The following is a 19334-nucleotide window of genomic DNA, read 5'->3' on the forward strand; positions in this document are numbered from 1 at the left end:
CTTGTTTGTATCTAGTTGAATGTTAAAGATGATTGCCTCTTTCATAGGACTTGTCGTACCATATTGCAGTAGTTGTCAGTGTGAGTGAGTGTGCGTGTCTGACAGTAACTAGTGTCAGTGCCTCTGAAGAAGGTGCTGTATTGTTGTATGCATCTGTATGTTCTCTTCCATCCGCAAACTTAAAGGTCTTTTTGCTCCAGGTGAGTGATGTGTTTTGTTTTCTGAAGTGTGAGGATCTAGATCTTTTGAACATTCTTGTAGTAAATCTTGCTGTGAGGCGGACACATTCAGGTGATACTTTTCAGTTGAAATCAGATGTAGAAAGATCTTTTTATACTCAGTGAGGCAGCATCAGTTTATTCTCTCTTCTGTGTCTACCCACTTTAAAAAAAAAAGATGATTTCTATATGTGCAAAGCACTGTGTTAGTTGATCTGCATTATTTATAACTTAATCTACATATATTTTCAGATTATGTTTAAAGTTACTGTGGATGTAACGTCTGTATTAGGGTTAGCTGCCAAAATCTAAAGTCATGTTAGCCGTTTTGCTAAAAGCTTCTGAAAACCCGTATTCTGTTGTTTCAACACTGCCCATATCCCTTTCAAATTAAACACAGCATCGGGGTTCAAGAACTTCACTTTTTGCTCACTCATGGTTCTAAAACTATGGCTCTACCTTGACAGTGATACCATGCATCCAGTTACTGTCTGACGTCTACTGTTCCTTTGTGAAGGCAGTTTTAAAATTAAGGGCATTAGTGCTCAGCAGATGGTAGCTGTCTGCTTCACCTGCTGCAAAGCGGCAATCCTCTGTACTAGATTTCCCATGTAGCATAAATTGAACCTGAAGATGCTTGGGTTGTAATCCCATCTTTGGCACGTAGTATGCACTAGTTGCTCTCAGTTACTCTTAAGTCTGAAAATTTACATCTGATTTCACGAATGTAAAATAATCTAAATTGGGCATGCTTTCTCAGATATTCTGTGGTGCAGTGCAGTGATAAGGGAAACCATTCCTAAATTGAAGAAAGACTGATTCCAGGAAACTGAAGCAGTGTATTGTACTTAATTGTTGCTCTGTTACTTCCAGAATGTTTGGATGAAGTGAGAGCAGTGGAAAGTAACACGCAGATATTTCAGTTAGTCTCAACATATGCAAAAGTGTTGTTGCGTGTGTTGGAATGCACATGTGCCATCTTCAGAAGAAGAGATACATAGTCAACTTTAGATTAGCAAAGCAAGCACAAGGCAGTAGCCATTTAGAATAGGTGATTGTTTATCATACAAAATAGTGTTGCATATGAGGGACTGAGTTATCAGAGCCAGCGGACTTATTTGATGGAATAAGGTTCTGAAAAAATTATACTAGAAAAAAATGTTGGGTGTTTCAGAAAGACAGAATGGAATCCAAAGTATATCTTCTTAGTATCAACTCCTGCAGCAGTATCAGATCAGTGCGGAAACACAGCATGAACTTTGTAAAGAGATACATGGACATGAAGATGTGTTTATGAATTTCTCCCCAGACTTTACTCCCGGTTAGAATGGAACCAGCGTATGCATGGTAGTGAGTGGGCCAAGTAAGAATTGATAGTAAGTCGTGGGTTGTTTCAGTGAATGTTTCTTGGATATAGTTCTTGCACATAGATTTTTCCCTAATCAATCAGACAGTTTTGAACCAAAACTTGAGTATTGAAAATTATTACTTTTACAGATAGGATGAAACAGACTGAGGGGAAAAAAGGAAAGTACCTTTTAAACAGGTGCGTTGATAAAGTCCTGTCTTTTAAGACACATTAAGTATATTTATCTCCATTAAGAACTGAATTTTTATTTACGTGTATGTTCACTGAGATGTTCATGTGAAATTCCATTTTACTTTTTGCTTGAGAAATTTGTGTACTATGGCTCCTCAAGTGGAATCCAAAGTCTGAGGTTTTTTCCCCACTTTCCTGTGTTGCCTTCTGTGTTGCCCTAGTGTTTTTTCTTGCTAAAATTGCAACAAATACTTTGGCTATTTCTGAACTTGATTATCCTATCTTCTGAAATAACTTAATAATTCTAATACTTACTTGGCTGCATCTTGACATTTTGGTTGTTGTTAGGGTTTTTTTTTGTTTAGCTTTTCCCACATTTACATTTTTTATCAGATAAAATGCATACAAACCATATTGTACCTTCTTGACTCAGTGAAGTCATCTCTGAACTGCAGAGATTAAGTATTATGGAAACAATATCTTTTTTGCCATCTCTGAGCAGCTAATGGTAATTACAAATATTGCACACTTAAAATACGAGAACTTGGAACAACATGGGTCTCTCAAGTTTTGCTCACACATCAAGGTACTTAGCTGGAGAAGGAAAGAGAGTCAGTGCCAGTGATAGTAGCAGAAGAAAGCTGTGCATCCATCTTTGCCCATATTTTCACCATTTGGGTGATTAAAGCAAAAAGCATTGCTTGTCTCCCAGATTTTTCCTTAAAATCACAAATCCTTTAAACCAACTGAAGGTGTAATAAGTGCAGATAGAGCAGGGAGATTTCTAGAACCTTGGTAAGCTGAATCTTGTTTACTCTTTCCACCAGGAAGTGAACACATCTCTTGAACGCCTCTTTAATGTCCTCAGTAGTGTTGCCCTCCTACAGAAAAGATTGTGTTGAAACCTGTTAAAATCTTGCATACACAGAAAAATGGAGTAGTTGTTATTACTGAAGGAGCTTTAATTTTTAAGTATGCCTTTTCTGATGCTCGGGATATTTTTTTTTTTAATTGAAGTCACGTTATGTTGTGTTTGCTCAATCTATACAAAGGAGACACAGGAGAAGTACTGAAATATAATCAAATGAGAGGACCTTAGTGCTTTTCATATGTGCATAGCGTGCACTTACTTTTGTCCTTGCAGAAGAGTTTAGGTAACAGTATTCATTTTGCTTAGAAGTATTACTTAAAAAAAAAAAAAAAAAATCCAAGTGGAAGGCCAATACTTGAAGCAATTTCAGATTATTTAAGATTACTTTTATGCTCAGTTTTAATTGTGCAGTGTGTAATTCTGCAGTTCATTCACTTAGGATAATGAAAATAAATAGACTGTATATTTATTACACTCTATTTATTCTTTATACATAGTCTGTTTATTTTCATACTTCATTAAGTTTGTAATTCTGATTCATTCTTTGGAGCTCAATGTGTGGGTCTCCCTGTTTAATCTCCCTCTGTACAGAGGGATGTTTGCTGGCCTGTGGAAAGACAGCTGTCCCAATTGTCTGAGACTCACAGTGTCTCAGATCTGGAATCACCTCTTATACGTATAGGTTAGCTGCTCTCTTACTACTGTAATAAAGATTGAACTAAAGCTAAAAGCCTGCTGCTTATATAAGGAGGTTGCCCAGTTATACTCCTTTCAAGTGCTACTTCTTGCTGTCACTTTGAAGAATTTTGTAGGGACAGTTGTTTCCAGAGCACGTAGGATTCTTTAAGTGGGATGGTTGTACGATGTTGTTTTCCCAGTCTGACATGGAATTAATTACTTCCAACTTTGTCTTGGATCTGCTGTAACTACCCATTCCTGCATTTTCAGTGAAGGATGTAACTGTAACATTAAAAGGAAATATTCCTGGTGATGTGGGAATGTGTGTGAAGTGGGTAGAGAAATGAATTGGTTTCTCTGAAGGCAACAATGATGTGCGATAGCAAGTTAGGCACTTAATGATTTCATGAGGATATGAAGTTGTCATTTGGTTTCCTGAGTGTAGGAATACTACCTGAAATAAGTGTGGTATGCATGAACTTGGATAGCTTGCCTAAGTAGTTTCAAAATAATTTTGTTTGTAACACCATAATACTGATAACGTAACTATGACTCAGAAAATGTTTTGTTTGCTATTTATATGAAAAATGTTACATTAAAAATTCAAGTAACAGAAGCACAATATTCAAGTAAAAATATCTTTCTCTTGTAGATGGTGATTCTCAGTCTCTCAAGGAACATCTCATTGATGAGCTGGACTACATCCTTTTGCCAACTGAAGGCTGGAATAGGCTAGTTAGCTGGTACACTCTGATGGAAGGTCAAAAGCCAATAGCACGCAAGGTACTCTTAAATTACCTACTGGGATAACTATGATTCAGATATAGTCCTACCAATATGCAGGAGTTGCACAGGAATTTATTATAAGATTCTAAGTCCTTGCCTGTTATAATCATATAGACAAGTCCTGCTTTAGCTGCTTATAGATATCTAGTTTTTATTCAGATTTTAGAGGCTTAAGTTTTTAATATTGAGAAGTGAGGATGCAAAGGATATAATACATTTTTTTTGTTGTTGTTCTGGAAGTAAGCCCTCTAATATTTCAAGAACTTGCTTTAGAAGCTTTTAAGTCTTATTAATGCAAATGCTTTTGTAATGAAGTATAAACCCTAAAACTGTATTGACTATGTCAGTGAAAAACCTAGCTCTAATAATGTTAACACTGGCAGAGTAATTGGTAGTTCATTTTTGGATAAGCAGAGTCTTCTGTGTTCAGCAGCTGGCTAAGGGAGTTTTTTCTTTAAGCAAAAAGCTTATCTCAGCACAAGTAGTAGTCCTTTGTATGGTGAGTACTGTGGCCCTCTGTCAGTATGAGATACTTAAAAATTAACATCTTTGATGTTAATTTTGTTTTGCTCCAGCACATACTATCTTTGTTATTAAGGTGATGTGATGTTTTACAACTGTATTGATCATATAATCTTTTTTTGTTTGTATTATTTCTTAAGATTTTCATATTAGTGATTACAGTTGCATCCTCACTGGACTGAATTACTGAAGTTTTAAAATATATTTTGGTATGTTTGCCATTTCTAATTTGACTGTTAGGGTGTATTCTTTCAGTTACAGGGATGTTCATTTTAATTCCTGAAAAACTGCTTTAGCTTGATACGACTTCTGGTGTAACATAACTATTTCTTCCTTCTATGACATGAGTATGGTGTAACTAGATGCATGCTGGCCACTTACTTGAAGTGCATTCCTTTCAAAGAAATGCCAGATTTAGCTATAGAAGAAATTTTGTGTCTTCAAGATTTATTTGGTCAGCAATAAAAGTAGTTTCTTGGGCTTTAACATTCATGTTCTCTTTAATACAATAAAAGGGGTCGTTTTTTAAAGAGACATCCCTGGAACGTCTATTTCTCTGTAAGAGCTGAAATCCATTAAAATGGCGCTCCTTTAAAGATATATCTGTTATCAACTTGTTACTGTTTTTTTTCTGAAGATGGATTTCAGCAAACTCAATGCTCTTCCATCATAACGGTAAAGTAAAAGTTCTGTAATTCTTTCACTTTGAGGGTAAAATGGAAGGAGAGGGAAGGGAAATTAGAGTAACTTGCTTCCTACTTGGAAGGAACTAACTGGAAAAGTACATGGAGTGTGATGAGTGGCCAAATTAAATGTTCAAATTAAGATGCATTTTTATTTAAATGTAGTGGTTGGCAGTCATTAAAGCTAAGGCAAACTACTGAACAGCAATGAAATCATTCACTGTTTTTGTGTTTTTGTTTTTTTTTTTTATTATCCCCCCCACACCCGCTATGGCACATGCGTACAAGTTATATTTGTACAGCAGTTAGCAGATCTCTCCTAGCAATTAGCTGGTGGCTTTTTTTTTTTTTTTTTACCATATTTGTCAGATGTATCACATATCAGGCCGATGGTTATTTTTGGAACAGTCTACATGACTAAGTACTGCAGTTACACTTTGGAAGATCAAAGGGAAAAACATTTAAGAGGTGACCCTGAATATTTTTTTCTACATTTTACTTTAAAAAAAAAAAATCTTGTATACTTAACTGTTTTGTAATAGGTGTTACAAAGATGAACATAAAATAAACAACTGTAATAACTAGTTGAAATTTCAGATTAATATCTTCATTGTCAGAATATAAGTAGAAGATTTATAGGTCTTGTTTATATACAGGATTTGTTTTAGGAATGTGATATCGAGATTTTATTAGTGTGTATTCTGGCTTTGATAAGTATTCTTTAACTATGAAAACTAGTTCTTGTTTCGAGAAAGTAGCATACCATGATTGTATTTTGAAATAAAAATACTTTTTGGTGGTTTTTATCTTTTGATGAAGTATCTTATCTTTTGGTTAAGTATGCATATTTATGATTTCCACTGTACATAACACTTTGAAAGCCGTGGAGGTGGTGTTACACACAGGTAACACATCATCATCATGGAAGAAAAATTACTTTTTAGTTCACTCTGTCTCTAACAAGTTATAGGATAATTCTATATAGTTCTAATTTTTTGTGTTTATTGTTTTACATTCCCTGAACTTCAGTTTCTTGAGGAGTTCTCAGAAATATTTTGAAGTGTGTATATGAAAACATACTTGGACTGATACCTGATCTCAATCTGTTTTTCAGGTCGTTGAACAGGGTATGTTTGTAAAGCACTGCAAAGTAGAAGTATATCTAACAGAATTAAAGCTTTGTGAAAATGGAAATATGAACAATGTTGTCACACGAAGATTTAGTAAAGCTGATACAATAGGTATGCACAACTATTTTTTACAGTATATGATTGTTGCTTGTTCAAATAGTACTTGGTAGCAAGTTCTGAATAAATATCTAGGAAAAATAATAGGTGGATATTGTAACGATTAAAAAGGATGAGACTAGTCTGGTTTGGGTCAAAATTAAAAGTTAAACTATTTGGAATGTTTAGGATTTTTAATACAATTGGACAAAAAAGTAATTGTGCATCTTATTTTCTAGGTTTGTGCTTTTCAGGAAGTGAACAGTGTGATGTTTGTAATTATCTTTATTGGATTTCATAGTACTTTTTCTTGGCTTTTGGTGTGTAAGAAATATGTTTTTTTCATGTGTTTCCATTCCTGTCTTTCATTAGCCAACATTTTTGGTCATGTATATTACAAAACACAAGAATGAATTGAATTTATAAATTAGTGGCTAAAGGTGACCTCCAAAGGCAGTATTCTTTGGATTCTGGAGTGGCAGGCCATGCACAGTCTTTTACAGTAACTGAGTCCTGTATCAAACCTTTAACTTACTTTACTTGTAGTTATTCTGTTTGAAACTATATTTTGATAACATATTTGTCTCTGAAAATCATATAATAGTTTGGGTTGGAAGGGACCTTTTAAAGGCCATCTAGTCCAACCAGCCTGCAAGGAGCGTGGACATCTCCAACCAGATCAGGTTGCTCAGAGCCCCGTCCAACCTGGCCTTGAATGTTTCCAGGGATGGGGCATCAACCACCTTTCTGGGCAACCTGTTCCAGTGTTCCACCACCCTTGCTGTAAAAAGTTTCTTCCTAATGTCTAATCTGAATCTACCTCCCTCTATTTTAAAACCATTACCTCTTGTCCTATCGCACCAGGCCCTGCTAAAGAGTTTCTCCCCATCTTTCTTACAAGCCCCTTTTAGGTACTGGAAGGCTGCTTTAAGGTCTCCCTGGAGCCTTAACAATCACAACATATGCAAAGATATTACTGAACATATAAACTCAAATTTTAATGTATTTGTGCATGTGTATGTGAGATAAGAGTCTTTCAATCAGCTGTATTTGTGCAGTTGGAATTGCAATTTGTGCCATTCGCACTTTATGCCCAGTTGTTGCTCTTTGTTTACATTCTTTGACAACAATGTAGGTTTTTTTCAGGTTTTGCTTCTCTTTACATTACGGGTAGTGACTTATACTTGCTACCCTCTAATTCTTTGCAGATTGTCTGCTTTAAAAACATAATCATTTTGGTTCATTAAATTTTTATCTTTAAGTTAGACGAGTAGTCATCTTGTTGTATTAAAATAAAAACTTTAAAATTTTGAATTTTTTCTTTGAAACAAGGCTTCAGTGTTGTATATTAATTGACCTTTTTGAGATCTGGTTTAACTTGGGAAGATGTACTTCATTGTTCTCTAAGCAAACCCAGAAGCTTAGAAAAAACAATTTAATATTATCCTTCCCTGAGGACCAAATACAAACTACTTTGCAGCTGTACTTAATTGTATCATTGGAATTATAAACAGTTAGGCTCACTGGCAACCCCTTTCCAGACACTGATCTTATTTGCTCCTCTGAAGTGTGGATGACATGCTCTTGGAAGCCTTAAAAACACGTTCTTTCTGAAGTTGAAGCTTCTTATGAAGCACACCAAGCAGGGCCATCCAAGCCAAGATGTCCAAAAGAATTTGTATCTTAGAAGAAGAGCTAAAAAAAATTAAAACGACTTCCAAGAATGAAAAAGTAACTGATCCCTGAGGTTTTTCTCTTATAATCCATTCATAAGATTTCCCCCCCACTCCCCGTCCTTACTTTAAGTATATTTAAGATGTTCTGGAATTCATCAAATATATAGCAAAGATGCTCATTATATCTATAAATAGTATGCAGGAGGAATTTTACAGGATCTTGGTTATTTTTCACCCTTCCTTGTATATGCCAGTAAGGGGCGCGTTTTCATTATGGTTGCAGAAGACTTGTAGTACAGAGGAGTCGGTATCAGCCCCACTGAAGTGAGTGGACATAAGGTGCTATGGTCTTTTCAAGAAGTTTTAATTTTTCTACCCACCATCATTGGTTATATTATTTACTGCCTTAAAAAGACCAATAAGAGACCTTCCTTAATTCACATAAACAGACAAAGTTTTGGAGCACCTTAAATACTCTAAGCACAATGTAATATTCATCTACTAATCTTCAGATGTGTGTTACTCCTGGAATACCTTTACTTTTCCACTCAAGTAGAGACTAAACTACGCTGTATGTCAATAAGTTAGTACAAGGTAGGAAAAAAATTATAAAGGACAGACTTGATAATATCTTCTTAGGCTGGTACTGGACACATCTAATGTGTTCTTTGGGCCTTCTTGGGAATCTCCTGCAATTGAGGACTCTCACCTCGGAGGCAGTGCATATTAACTTTGAGACTGATTGATGACTAACTTCGGGGAGGGGTTAATTCTAGAAAGAACATGAGCTAGACAATAGATGTAGGTCATGCAGCATTTCAGTCTAGTTGTTGCTTATCCTAGAGAACATCAGGGCTTCTGAGTGAAAATGAGTTAATGATCCATTCAGGAGTCTTAATCATATAAAAGTATGGTAAAGCTAAGTTATCAGCTGGTGTATAGGCCTTTCCTACCCTTATTTGAGTTTTACAAACCACTAAATGGCAGAAGGACTGTCTGTAGTCTCTGTTACAGACAAATAGGAGTCAAATTGTGTCTGCAGTACCATGAAACACTTCCAAAACTGAGCTGATAAACTTCGTAGATTACACCAGTGGCTCTGCATCTAATGCGCTTTTGGACTTTTGCTAGTAAATTATCTTGGCAAATGGCTTTGATTCATATCTCCCTTTAAGTTGCTGTAGAATAAAAGAATGTAAAACTTGCCACCCTTGAGGACAGTTTATTCTGGAATCTATGACTAGCCTTTCCCTTCTTTATGAAGCTGTTTCATAGTACAGATTAATATCTTAATACAGTTTCCTTTAGCCAGTGTTTGTTATATCACTAGCCTCTAGGAGCCGGGGTGTACTTGTATTAGGATCTACTGAACTTCTGCAGCATCTCATCAAGACTCTCCCACGTAGTCTTGCAAAATAGTACTTAAATCATGCAGCTGTTTTTTTTTGGAGGAGCTGTCTGATTTTTAATGATATAGATTATATCTTATATGAGATCCATAACCTTTAACTCTCAAATTGAACTACTTCAAATTTTGCCTATATAGCTGATGGACTGAGAGGCATCTTTCCATCTCTTCTAGACATCATCCTAGTACTAATCATCTTGTACATGGAATGTGTGTAACGCTACTAGAGGAGAACTCCTCCCTACACAATATGCTTCAGACCATACCTATTTGAATGTATTGTTTTCATTTGTACTGGAACAGGCACTTTCACTTTAGATCATGAGCCAGCATTTCAGTGATACTTGCTTTGGGGCAGGGGGAAGAATTATTAAGTGTGTATTGGTTACGTTCGTGGAAGTATATAAAAGAACCTTAGTTTCACAGTCTCAAAATTAGCATAATAGTCAAGTGGAACATGCTCTTCCCAGTTTTGGACATAATGTGTAGTTATCTGATAGGATTGATGCTTCCTGTCTCATAACAGTTCTGTTAGTGAAGCTGGAATATGTTAAAAATCTACATAATAAATGTTAACTTAGAACTTGAGAGGAATACAAGCTGCAATGCTCAAATAATTAATTGTCCTGGTATTAATAAGATAATGAAAAAATATCTTTTGTAAATTCTTTTAGTGAAAGTCATTGATAAATCTATTTGTTGGGTTTTTGGTTTTGTTTTTTGTTAAGACTGCTGCCAACTGGTTTCATTCTTACATTCAAATACAGTTACTTTAAATCATTGGTTGAGAATTGATTCAGATGGTATGTGATGTTTTTAAAAGAAGTCAACAGATCAAATAACAGCCTTTTGCCTTGTTTATAGCGCCTACCTTGCCTACATACCATCTCCGTTACAGAAACAGATGATCCAGTCTAACACTTGCTTTCATACTGAAATGTGTGTTAACTAGCATAGAAGATGCCTACAATATCTACAAATATATTGGCCAGTTGTCTTGCATTTCACAAGCCAATGGCTGGATTTTTACAAGGTCCTTTTAAGCTTCAGGTCTCATTTTGACTTTTCATATTTAACATAGTGGAAGATAAAATAATAATAATAAGTAAAAGGGAGCAAGGGAAATACTAGGGGAGCTGACACACTGGTGTTTTATCCTGACATTTCAGGAGAATGTCTCTCAAAGAGCTTACACTGCCCATTTTTATAGCTGTGTTTTCAGTGATCATCAGGAATAAACTGTACAGTGCTTGACTCCTGTTTTGTTACCTGTCTTAGCTGTTACAAGACTTGGCTGCTGTGGGGTCTTTATGAGTGTACCAATTAAAAAGAACATTTAAGTGAGGTTGCTGTGGTATAGCACTGTACGTATTAGTTCAAATTAAAGAACTCTTTTTAATAAACTCTACTTTTGCGTAAGGAGAATGGAGTTAAATAGGAAGTTCTTAAATTTCAGTTGTATACAATAATTATACTACCTTAAAATTATATAACACTGAATATATTTATGTTACGTAGAGTAGGAGCTGGTAGACCTTTTTATGTTAAATCTTTCAGGGACGTAAAATCTTTCATCATCCAAATTTATGTGTTTCAGTTTTACAGAGTACTTCTTAATTTCTGTGAGTGGGTAAATCAGACTTTGTGCATATATATTGTGGCTAGTGCTAATTGCACTAGTATATGGGTAGTAGAAGAGTGAAAACCAAAATGGGTCTGATTTAGGGAGAGAAACAGAATGATTTGCACTTCCTTGCACCTGGATTTGCTGGCAGTCTCACTTCTAATCGCTCCCTACCCACCCACAGTCCTGTGTTACCACACTCTGGGAAATTAGTAGGTGGGTAGCTAAGTACCTCCTGTCATCTGTTATTTGTCAGCTTGTCTTTATTTGGTCTGCTTTGCTAAAACATTCAGAAGGGAATAAAATAGTCCTTTCACTATTTCCATTTTTAAGGCAGGCAAACTAGCAACTTCTTGCTTTTCCAACATGATGTAGTTGCGTGGCTATTTCTACGGTTTCATTCCTTTTTTGAATATAAGAAAAGAGTAGGTGATTCTGATGCTTTATTCAACCTTATACTGTTTGTGAAATGCTAAACTTGTATTCTCTCTGTTTCAAACAGATACAATTGAAAAAGAGATAAGAAAAATCTTCAATATTCCAGGTGAAAAAGAGACCAGATTGTGGAACAAATACATGAGTAATACTTTTGAACCTTTGAATAAGCCAGACAGTACCATACAGGATGCTGGTTTATACCAGGGACAGGTATAGTATAACATTATTTCTTTTTTTTATACACTTGTTTTTTTTTTTCTCATGTAAATGTAGCTTTACTAGCTTTACCCAAAGAATTTTCCTTCTTTTTAAATGAAAATTGCCTCCTAATAAATTGTCTTAGGGATAGAGGATTTTTATAAATATATTAATCAAAAAAAAAATTAGTCTTTGAGTGTATTTTCAGGATTAAAGATTAATTTAACTCTCCTGGTGAATTAAAAGTAAATGACCATAACGTTGCTGACTTGAATTTCGTAAAACCTGAAATAAAAAAATATTCCTAGGATCTGGGATGTACTCCTATAATGAAACCCAAAATTTGAAGAACTCTTTAGGTACTCTGAAAGAATAATGTCTTCTATTCAAATTCCACTGTCCAGATTTCAGAAAGAAATTAAGAAAGAATGAAAATATTTCAAATAAAAACTAGAGAGACAAAGAGCTTGAAAACCTGCTTTAGAGTAAGACTATATCAATACTTAAAAATCTTGTTATGGGAGGATTTCTTACAAGATACTTTTTTACCTTTCCAGATGAATATAACAAACAAATATTGGATGTTAAAGCTACACAAATATAAATGTGAACTGATTGAAAAATCTCATTGTTAAAATAACTTTTCAGATTATTACATTGATTCTTTAGTCTTCAAATAGAGTTGGATGTTTTTTCAACAGCTGTAGTTCATGCTATCGTTGTACAAATATGAATGGATGAAATTTGATGTCAGTAATTGTAGATGAGATTGTATTAAAGTATTCCCTTTTGCCTGGAAATACTTGACTCTGACCTACTTACCAGCAGTATTTATGCTGTGCTTCAGTTTTGTTTTATGCCTCGGAAGGTAAGTAACCAGTGCGCCAAAATAACAGCTTGAACTGTTGTGCCCTTTAGCTTCACGTTGCATGCACTTGCACAGGCAATTTTAACAATACAGAGGTCCTGCTGGAAGAGCCCACATCTCTCATAAAAGATTTGCATCAAAGATGTTACTTGCAAATTGCCTCCATCTCAGTGAAACATTAACTGTGAAGCAAGCATGGTTTGATACAGCCATAAAAAGATCTCTAGGTGACATCTGTACTTTCAGCAAAACAAATATTGTTCAAAACCAAGTTTAACCATGGCTTCTGAAAGTGCTAAAAGTCGTGGTAGACCATGTGTGCTTGGTCAGTTGTACTTGCTGACACATAAGGTTGTTATTTGTCTTGCTGAGCCTGCTAATCTAATAATAGTTATTCTGACTTTTACAGTCTATCTAACCTAATAGTTATTTTTTACTGTGCAATTCTAAACTGTGTATGTGATTGAGTACATTAATGTTCTGAATTTATCAGTTAGTTTCTGAAGCAAGCCTTTAGAGGCTCCATTGAACTTTTGAGTCTAAATCTTCCTTTTATTTAGAGCCTGAGAGCCAATGGAAGGAAATACGGCAGAGTTTGTCTTAATAGCAATCATGACAAAAAATAGCAGACAGCTCTTTTCCAGATAGAAAGCTAATTTTCAGTGTCGTGTCTCAGTGTGTTCAGACTGCAGATGTGATGACATCTTCAAGTGGCAGCATGACTTATACATAAGGTTTTGAGCATAAGTACGTATGTGAACGTATTTCACTGTGTAGACACGTATAGGCACAGCATGACAACTAATTAGCGTTCTAAAACATCAGTGTACAGTTATGCAGAATTAGTTTCATTGGAAATTAAGAAGTAGAATCAGTTTAAATATTGAAATCTAGTTGCCGTTTCAAATGATCTGGCTATTCCAGCTGTCAGTTCAGAAAGGCAGGAGCTTTTTGTAGGTCCTATGTCATATCTGCCAGCATAGGGCAGATATCTCAAATACCCAAAGGCGTGTCAAATAACACTTGATGCCTGTGTTTAGGACTGAGTGTTCTGTACTCCCTTTAGTACCAATAACAACTTGAATGAAATTAATTTCATTAGCCAACTGTCCCACTGGAAAATTAATATTAGATTAATGTTTTTGCAAAAAATACAGGAGTGACGAGACAGGTATGATTTTAAGGCTATCAAGGCAAAAAACAGTTGAGTTTTTTGGTGTTTTTTTTTTTTTTTTTCTACAGATCTCTGTTGTGTGTAAGGCAAAATTCCTTCAGGAATATCCCTTCCTTAACAAGGCTGTTGTATAGACATGATTTCTATAGATTCATAGATGCTCTTTAGACATCAGAGGGTGTCTTCTGACCTCTTTGAGAGGGTTTTTATTTCGGTTTTCTTATTACACTTTTTGTGGTAGGTACTGGTGATAGAACAGAAGAATGAGGATGGAACATGGCCAAGAGGTTCTTCAACTCCTAAGTAAGTTGTGAATTTAAGTCTTGTTACTCACTATAGCTTAACTATTTTCACATGTTATTTTGCTTTTTTAAAACCTTCTTTTTTAAAGTGGCATTTTATTTTGGAAATCTATCTTCAGATGTTTTAGCTGAAAATATACTGAATAGTGTGCTTGTTGTAAGTGCTGCACATTGTAGAACATGATAAAATAATGGTGAATTCCTGTATATACATTGCTTAATTTTGTGGATTTTAGCCAGTGATACAAATTGTCCTGCTTTAAAATAAAATTTAAAAAAAGTCTATAGTAGAAAATGGTAAAACTTAGCTTATTTTATCTCCAGAGCACAGGATGTACACATAAACATTATTTAAATTGCAGTCTACATTAACAACATGTTGTTTTTATTTTCTGTTGGACTCTCATCAATGAAGAGTATGATGTTCTTTTTCTTTTCTCTTCTTCCTGCTGCCATTATCAACAGCACCTTGATAATGGCAAGTGAGTAGAAAGATTTGAGTGTTGTTTTTCTCATTTTGATGGATAAACTTTTTTTTTGATACTGCTTACAGAATCTGAATCATGTTCTATTGGTTTTGAAGAACAGTTGGAACTAGTTACTAGTAAACTAACATAACTAACATGATCTCAGCCTTACAAATAGTTTACTGTGTTTTTTCCCTTTGTTGGCTGGTTCTTGAGCATATCTTTCTTATTTTTTACAATGAGGGTGGTGGAACACTGGAACAGGTTGCCCAGAGAGGTGGTGGATGCCCCATCCCTGGAAACATTCAAGGCCAGGTTGGACAGGGCTCTGAGCAACCTGATCTGGTTGGAGATGTCCCTGCTCCTTGCAAGGGGGTTGGACTGCATGACCTTTAAAGGTCCCTTCCAACCCTAACAATTCTATCATTCATGTCATTGAGATTCACTGTTGTTTTAAAACATTTTTATAGTATCATTGCTTATCATATGAAGGACAGAGATTATCTTTGGTGTTTTATCTCAAGCACTTTTATTAGGAGCACTATCTTCTATTAAGTTGCTTAATGAAGTCTGAGTTCAATTTAAGCTTAGTATAAACAATATAATCTTGCTTAGCAAGATGTTATGATACAAAGAATTGAGAATGTAAAGCAGTAGAAACAATGGGATGCAAAATACTTGAAGTTTAATCTCTGACCTCAAAAAGCATCTAGTAGAAATGTAAATTCAGAGTCAAATTTTAAATTTGAGTTAGATCAAATTTAGATTTTGAAGGTTAAAAGAATTTAGATAAATCAATGTCATGGATTCTTTTGAAAGTTTTGATAGGAAGATATTGTCGGTGATGGTACCTGCTTTTATTCTGTCAAATTTCTATTCCACTTTATGGAAGGCATTCAGGAGCAGTACGTAAATAAAGAATATCTCCTGGAAAATGTTTGGCATGGGGACAAGTAAAATGATAATTGCAAATACTGGTGTCAGAGAAGGCTATAAGTAAATGAGCAAATGGGGAAGAATAGTTTTACTGTGAAGCTGGGATATGGTTTTGTAGTTTGGCAGCTATCAGAAAGATTGATTGAAATTTGGTATTCAAATGCATTATAATAATGGAATGTTTGCAAAATTTAGTGGATTCAAATAGAAACTATCAACAAGCAGTAATAGGGACAGGATTTTACATCTGTTTAAAGCTTTATGAAAAATCTAATACATTTTTAAAGAGGTAGAAATATTAAATATTTGCTTTTGAGTCTTCTGTGTGAGATGCATTGAGTATTAGTTTGTCATCACAAATATCATCCAGATACCTCTCTGCAGTCCTGTCATCACACACTGGTCTCACACTGACCTGCTGAGGTTACCTCTTTGTAGTGCTTGTTTTAGAAGAGTACAAATTGTAAACATAAATTTGAGGCCAGGGAATAAAATGCCATATTTAGAAAGGTGAAAATTTAGAATGTTGAAAAGTATGAAAGATATATAATGCTTGAAAAGGGCAGGATAATTTCAGAACATCAGCTAAGCTTTTCACAGAATCACAGAATAGTTGAGATTGGAAGGGACGTTGGGAGATTGTCTGGTTCAACCCACCTGGTCAAAGAAGGGTCCCCTAGAGCAGGTTGCTTAGGTCTGTGTCCAGTCAGGTTTTCAGCATCTCCAAGGATGGAGACTCCACATCCTCCCTGGAAAACCTGTTACAGTGTTTGATAACCTTCACTGTAAAACAGAATTTCTTTATTGAAGCAGAATTACCTGTGCTTCCGTTTGCCCATTGCCTCTTCTCTTGTCAGTGGACACCACCAAGAAGAGTCTTGCTCGGTCTTCTTCATTCTCTCCCATTGGGTATTTCTACACGTTGATAAGATCACTCTGGGGATTTCTCTTCTCCAAGCTGGAAAGTCTCAGCTCTCTCAGCCTCTCTACATAGGTAGATACTGCAATTCGTTGATCACCTTTGTGGCCTCTCACTGGACTTGCTCCAGTATATCCCTGTCTCTCTGGTACTGGGAAGCCCAGAAGTGAACCCAGCACTCCAGGGGTGTCTCACCAGTGCTGAGTGGAGGGGAAGGCTGACCTCCCTTGACCTGCTTGGCAGTGCTTTTCCCAAGGCAGCCCACAAGGTTGTTGGCCTGAGGGCACATTGTTGCCTCATCTTCAGCTTTTTGTCCACCAGGACCCCAGGTGCTTCTCTATCAAGCTGCTTTCCATCTGGTCACTGCCATCTCTCCCCAACCCCCACCCCAGTGTATACTGGTCCCTGGGGCTATTTTTCCCCAGGTGCAGGCCTTTTTGATTGAACTTCATGAGGTTCAAGTGTACCTATTTCTTCAGCCTGTCACGGTCTGTCTGAATGGCAGCACAACCTATGCTGTGACAGCTGAAAGTGAGAGATACTAAGATGTTCTACACATTTTCCTTGCCTCTTTCTTGTTAGTGGAAGCATAACAGCAGTCTTCTGTGTTGATTACTGCTTTTGGCAATTTTTCTTTCTTTGTACTGCGGGTGATGAACATTGGCAGTTTTTTGTGAGAAACGTGTTAAAGGTGTGAGCATCTTTTTCTACTGCAAGAAAAAAACATACTTACTTTGAAAGTGGCCACATTGAGACCTCAGCTCAGTATAGGAAGGAACACTTTTGAAAATTATAATTGTTTCTCTTAAAAGTATAATGAATTGAACAAGTGAAAAGATTGATTATCATCATAATTTTCTCTTCTGAAGAACCTAGGAAGATATTATTTCAAGTTTGAGATCCTGTTGATATAGAAGCAGAGATGCTGGTCTGCAACTTAAAATTTCAGGTGTATGTCCAAGCTTGTCAGTATTCAGATTTCTTTTACATATAGTGTTCTTCTAACTTCTGAATTTACGTAATTTTGGAAGTAATTGCAACATCTGCTGTAAAAACCCCACTAAAGTTTAATATCTGCTATTGTCTCATATTTTAATGCTTCTTAAAATGTGGTTGGTGATTTATTTTTTTTAGGTATCTGAATGTGGTGGATATTCTTAAATAGCAGTCAGGCTTAGGAATAGCTGGATTTTTTGCTCAGAGAGGTTCTATTTACATCAGCTGTTAGTTGCTCAGGAAGCTTGACTTTCTCTGAAGCCTGTTCAAGGGAGCTCATAGTGATGACTTCTGGATTGTCTTTACTGTCATGTGCTCCCAAAATAGATATTACTTAGCATTAATGGGCAGTTCTGCAGAAAATTTTGTTATACTAACTTTTCTGTGCATAACTGTCTCCTCAATGTCATACATGTGACAAACTCATCCAAACATGGAGTTCTCATTTGCTTTGGTGGCTTAGTTGCTACTGATCCCAGTCCTTGAATGAAGACTTGTGTTCTGTGTGCAAACAATTATTATTTTTTTTTCATATCTGTATCCTTCTGCAGGAGGTTATTCCACAGGCACAAAAACAACCAACCAACCAATCCTATTCGAATGGTTTGTTATCATCAAGACACTGTTTTAAATTAAGATCTAAAAAAATCTAAGGTCGTAGTTCAAGTAACTTAAACAACTACACTACAAAATCAAATCACTTGTGTTCAGGAAAAACTGTACAACAATTAAAACCTCTAATCCAGTCTGTGATTATAAAACTTGAGACAAGGAGAAGGAAGGAGCTTAAGTTTTGAAGTTCCATGAGTTACTAAATGAATAGCCAGGACATGGTTTCTATCAGTTTTTTGTGAAGTAGTTGTTACCTCTTTATGTGCAAATATAAAAGCAACTTAGAGAAACATACAAAGAAGCTCTTCACTAGAAACTTATTTCCTTCTAATTTTAGAAAATATTGTTTGGTGTTTTCTTAGAAAATTTAATATAAATCTATTGATCCTGCATATTTTTCAAAAATTATTCTTATATGGTAAAAAACTAAGACATTTAAATTAATTTATCAATATACATCTATGTGTATAATAAAAGTAACAGACTTAATTCTGATTCTTTTTTTTAGACATCACTGTGGAATAAATCATCCTAATCAAATAGCTGGCTACTTTGCATAAGTTACAGATGGTCTGCTGTTAATTTTAACAATTTTTGCATGTAGAATGGAATACATTGATTTTTTTAATGTTTTGACCACACAGAAATTTGAGTCTGTACACATTCATAGTTTTCTCTCCTTGTAATAATGTTTTCTTGCAATATTTGTCACATGGTAAGTTTTTTTCATAATTTTTTTTTCTGGTTCAAAACTGTATGCCTGTTTATCTTGGAAAAACTCTAAAAGTTCTTAGTTGATTCTTTTTTGTTTCTGAGCTAGGTCCCATAGTGTTTTTAAGAGGAAAAAAAAAAAAGTTAATAAAAGATCCTTTTTGAAATAATTTAGTGCTTCTGTATCAGAGTTTTTTAGGAAAAAAAAAAAAACAAAACATGAGTCTTCAAAAGAACAACTGTGTTTGTCTACTGAAATTAAAAGTATCATCTTTAACCAAGATATTTAAAATCTGGAGTGTTACCCTGAAGCTGCTGATGTGCATACAAGTGTGCTTTTCTACTCACTTTGCTGTAAGAAAGAGAATTGTGGAGAATAGAGCTAACTGGGAACTTACTCTGATGTCTTAAATTGTAAAAGCAAGAGCTGTTAGAGCTTGTCTGCCAGTCAAGAGCTAGACTGCCGTTTACTGATGCGTAA

The 19334-nt window shown here is 35.4% G+C and overlaps 1 protein-coding gene across 2 annotated transcripts in view; it reads left to right on the plus strand.

The window, feature by feature from the left end:
* Positions 1–19334, plus strand: part of USP15 (ubiquitin specific peptidase 15) — a 69476-nt gene that overhangs the window by 17843 nt on the left and 32299 nt on the right. Inside the window, exons 3-6 of one of the 2 annotated variants that reach the window (XM_086748569.1) lie at positions 3960–4090; positions 6413–6539; positions 11735–11880; positions 14152–14213. In XM_086748569.1, the coding sequence (XP_086604695.1) occupies positions 3960–4090; positions 6413–6539; positions 11735–11880; positions 14152–14213 (466 nt within the window). Of the gene's footprint in view, positions 1–3959; positions 4091–4761; positions 4825–6412; positions 6540–11734; positions 11881–14151; positions 14214–19334 lie in introns of those variants that run through there. The other variant, XM_086748579.1, reaches the window with a different exon arrangement.

The sequence above is a fragment of the Chlamydotis macqueenii genome, chromosome 1 (genome assembly GCF_036417535.1).
Source record: "Chlamydotis macqueenii isolate bChlMac1 chromosome 1, bChlMac1.mat, whole genome shotgun sequence".
Classification (NCBI taxonomy): Eukaryota; Metazoa; Chordata; class Aves; order Otidiformes; family Otididae; genus Chlamydotis; species Chlamydotis macqueenii.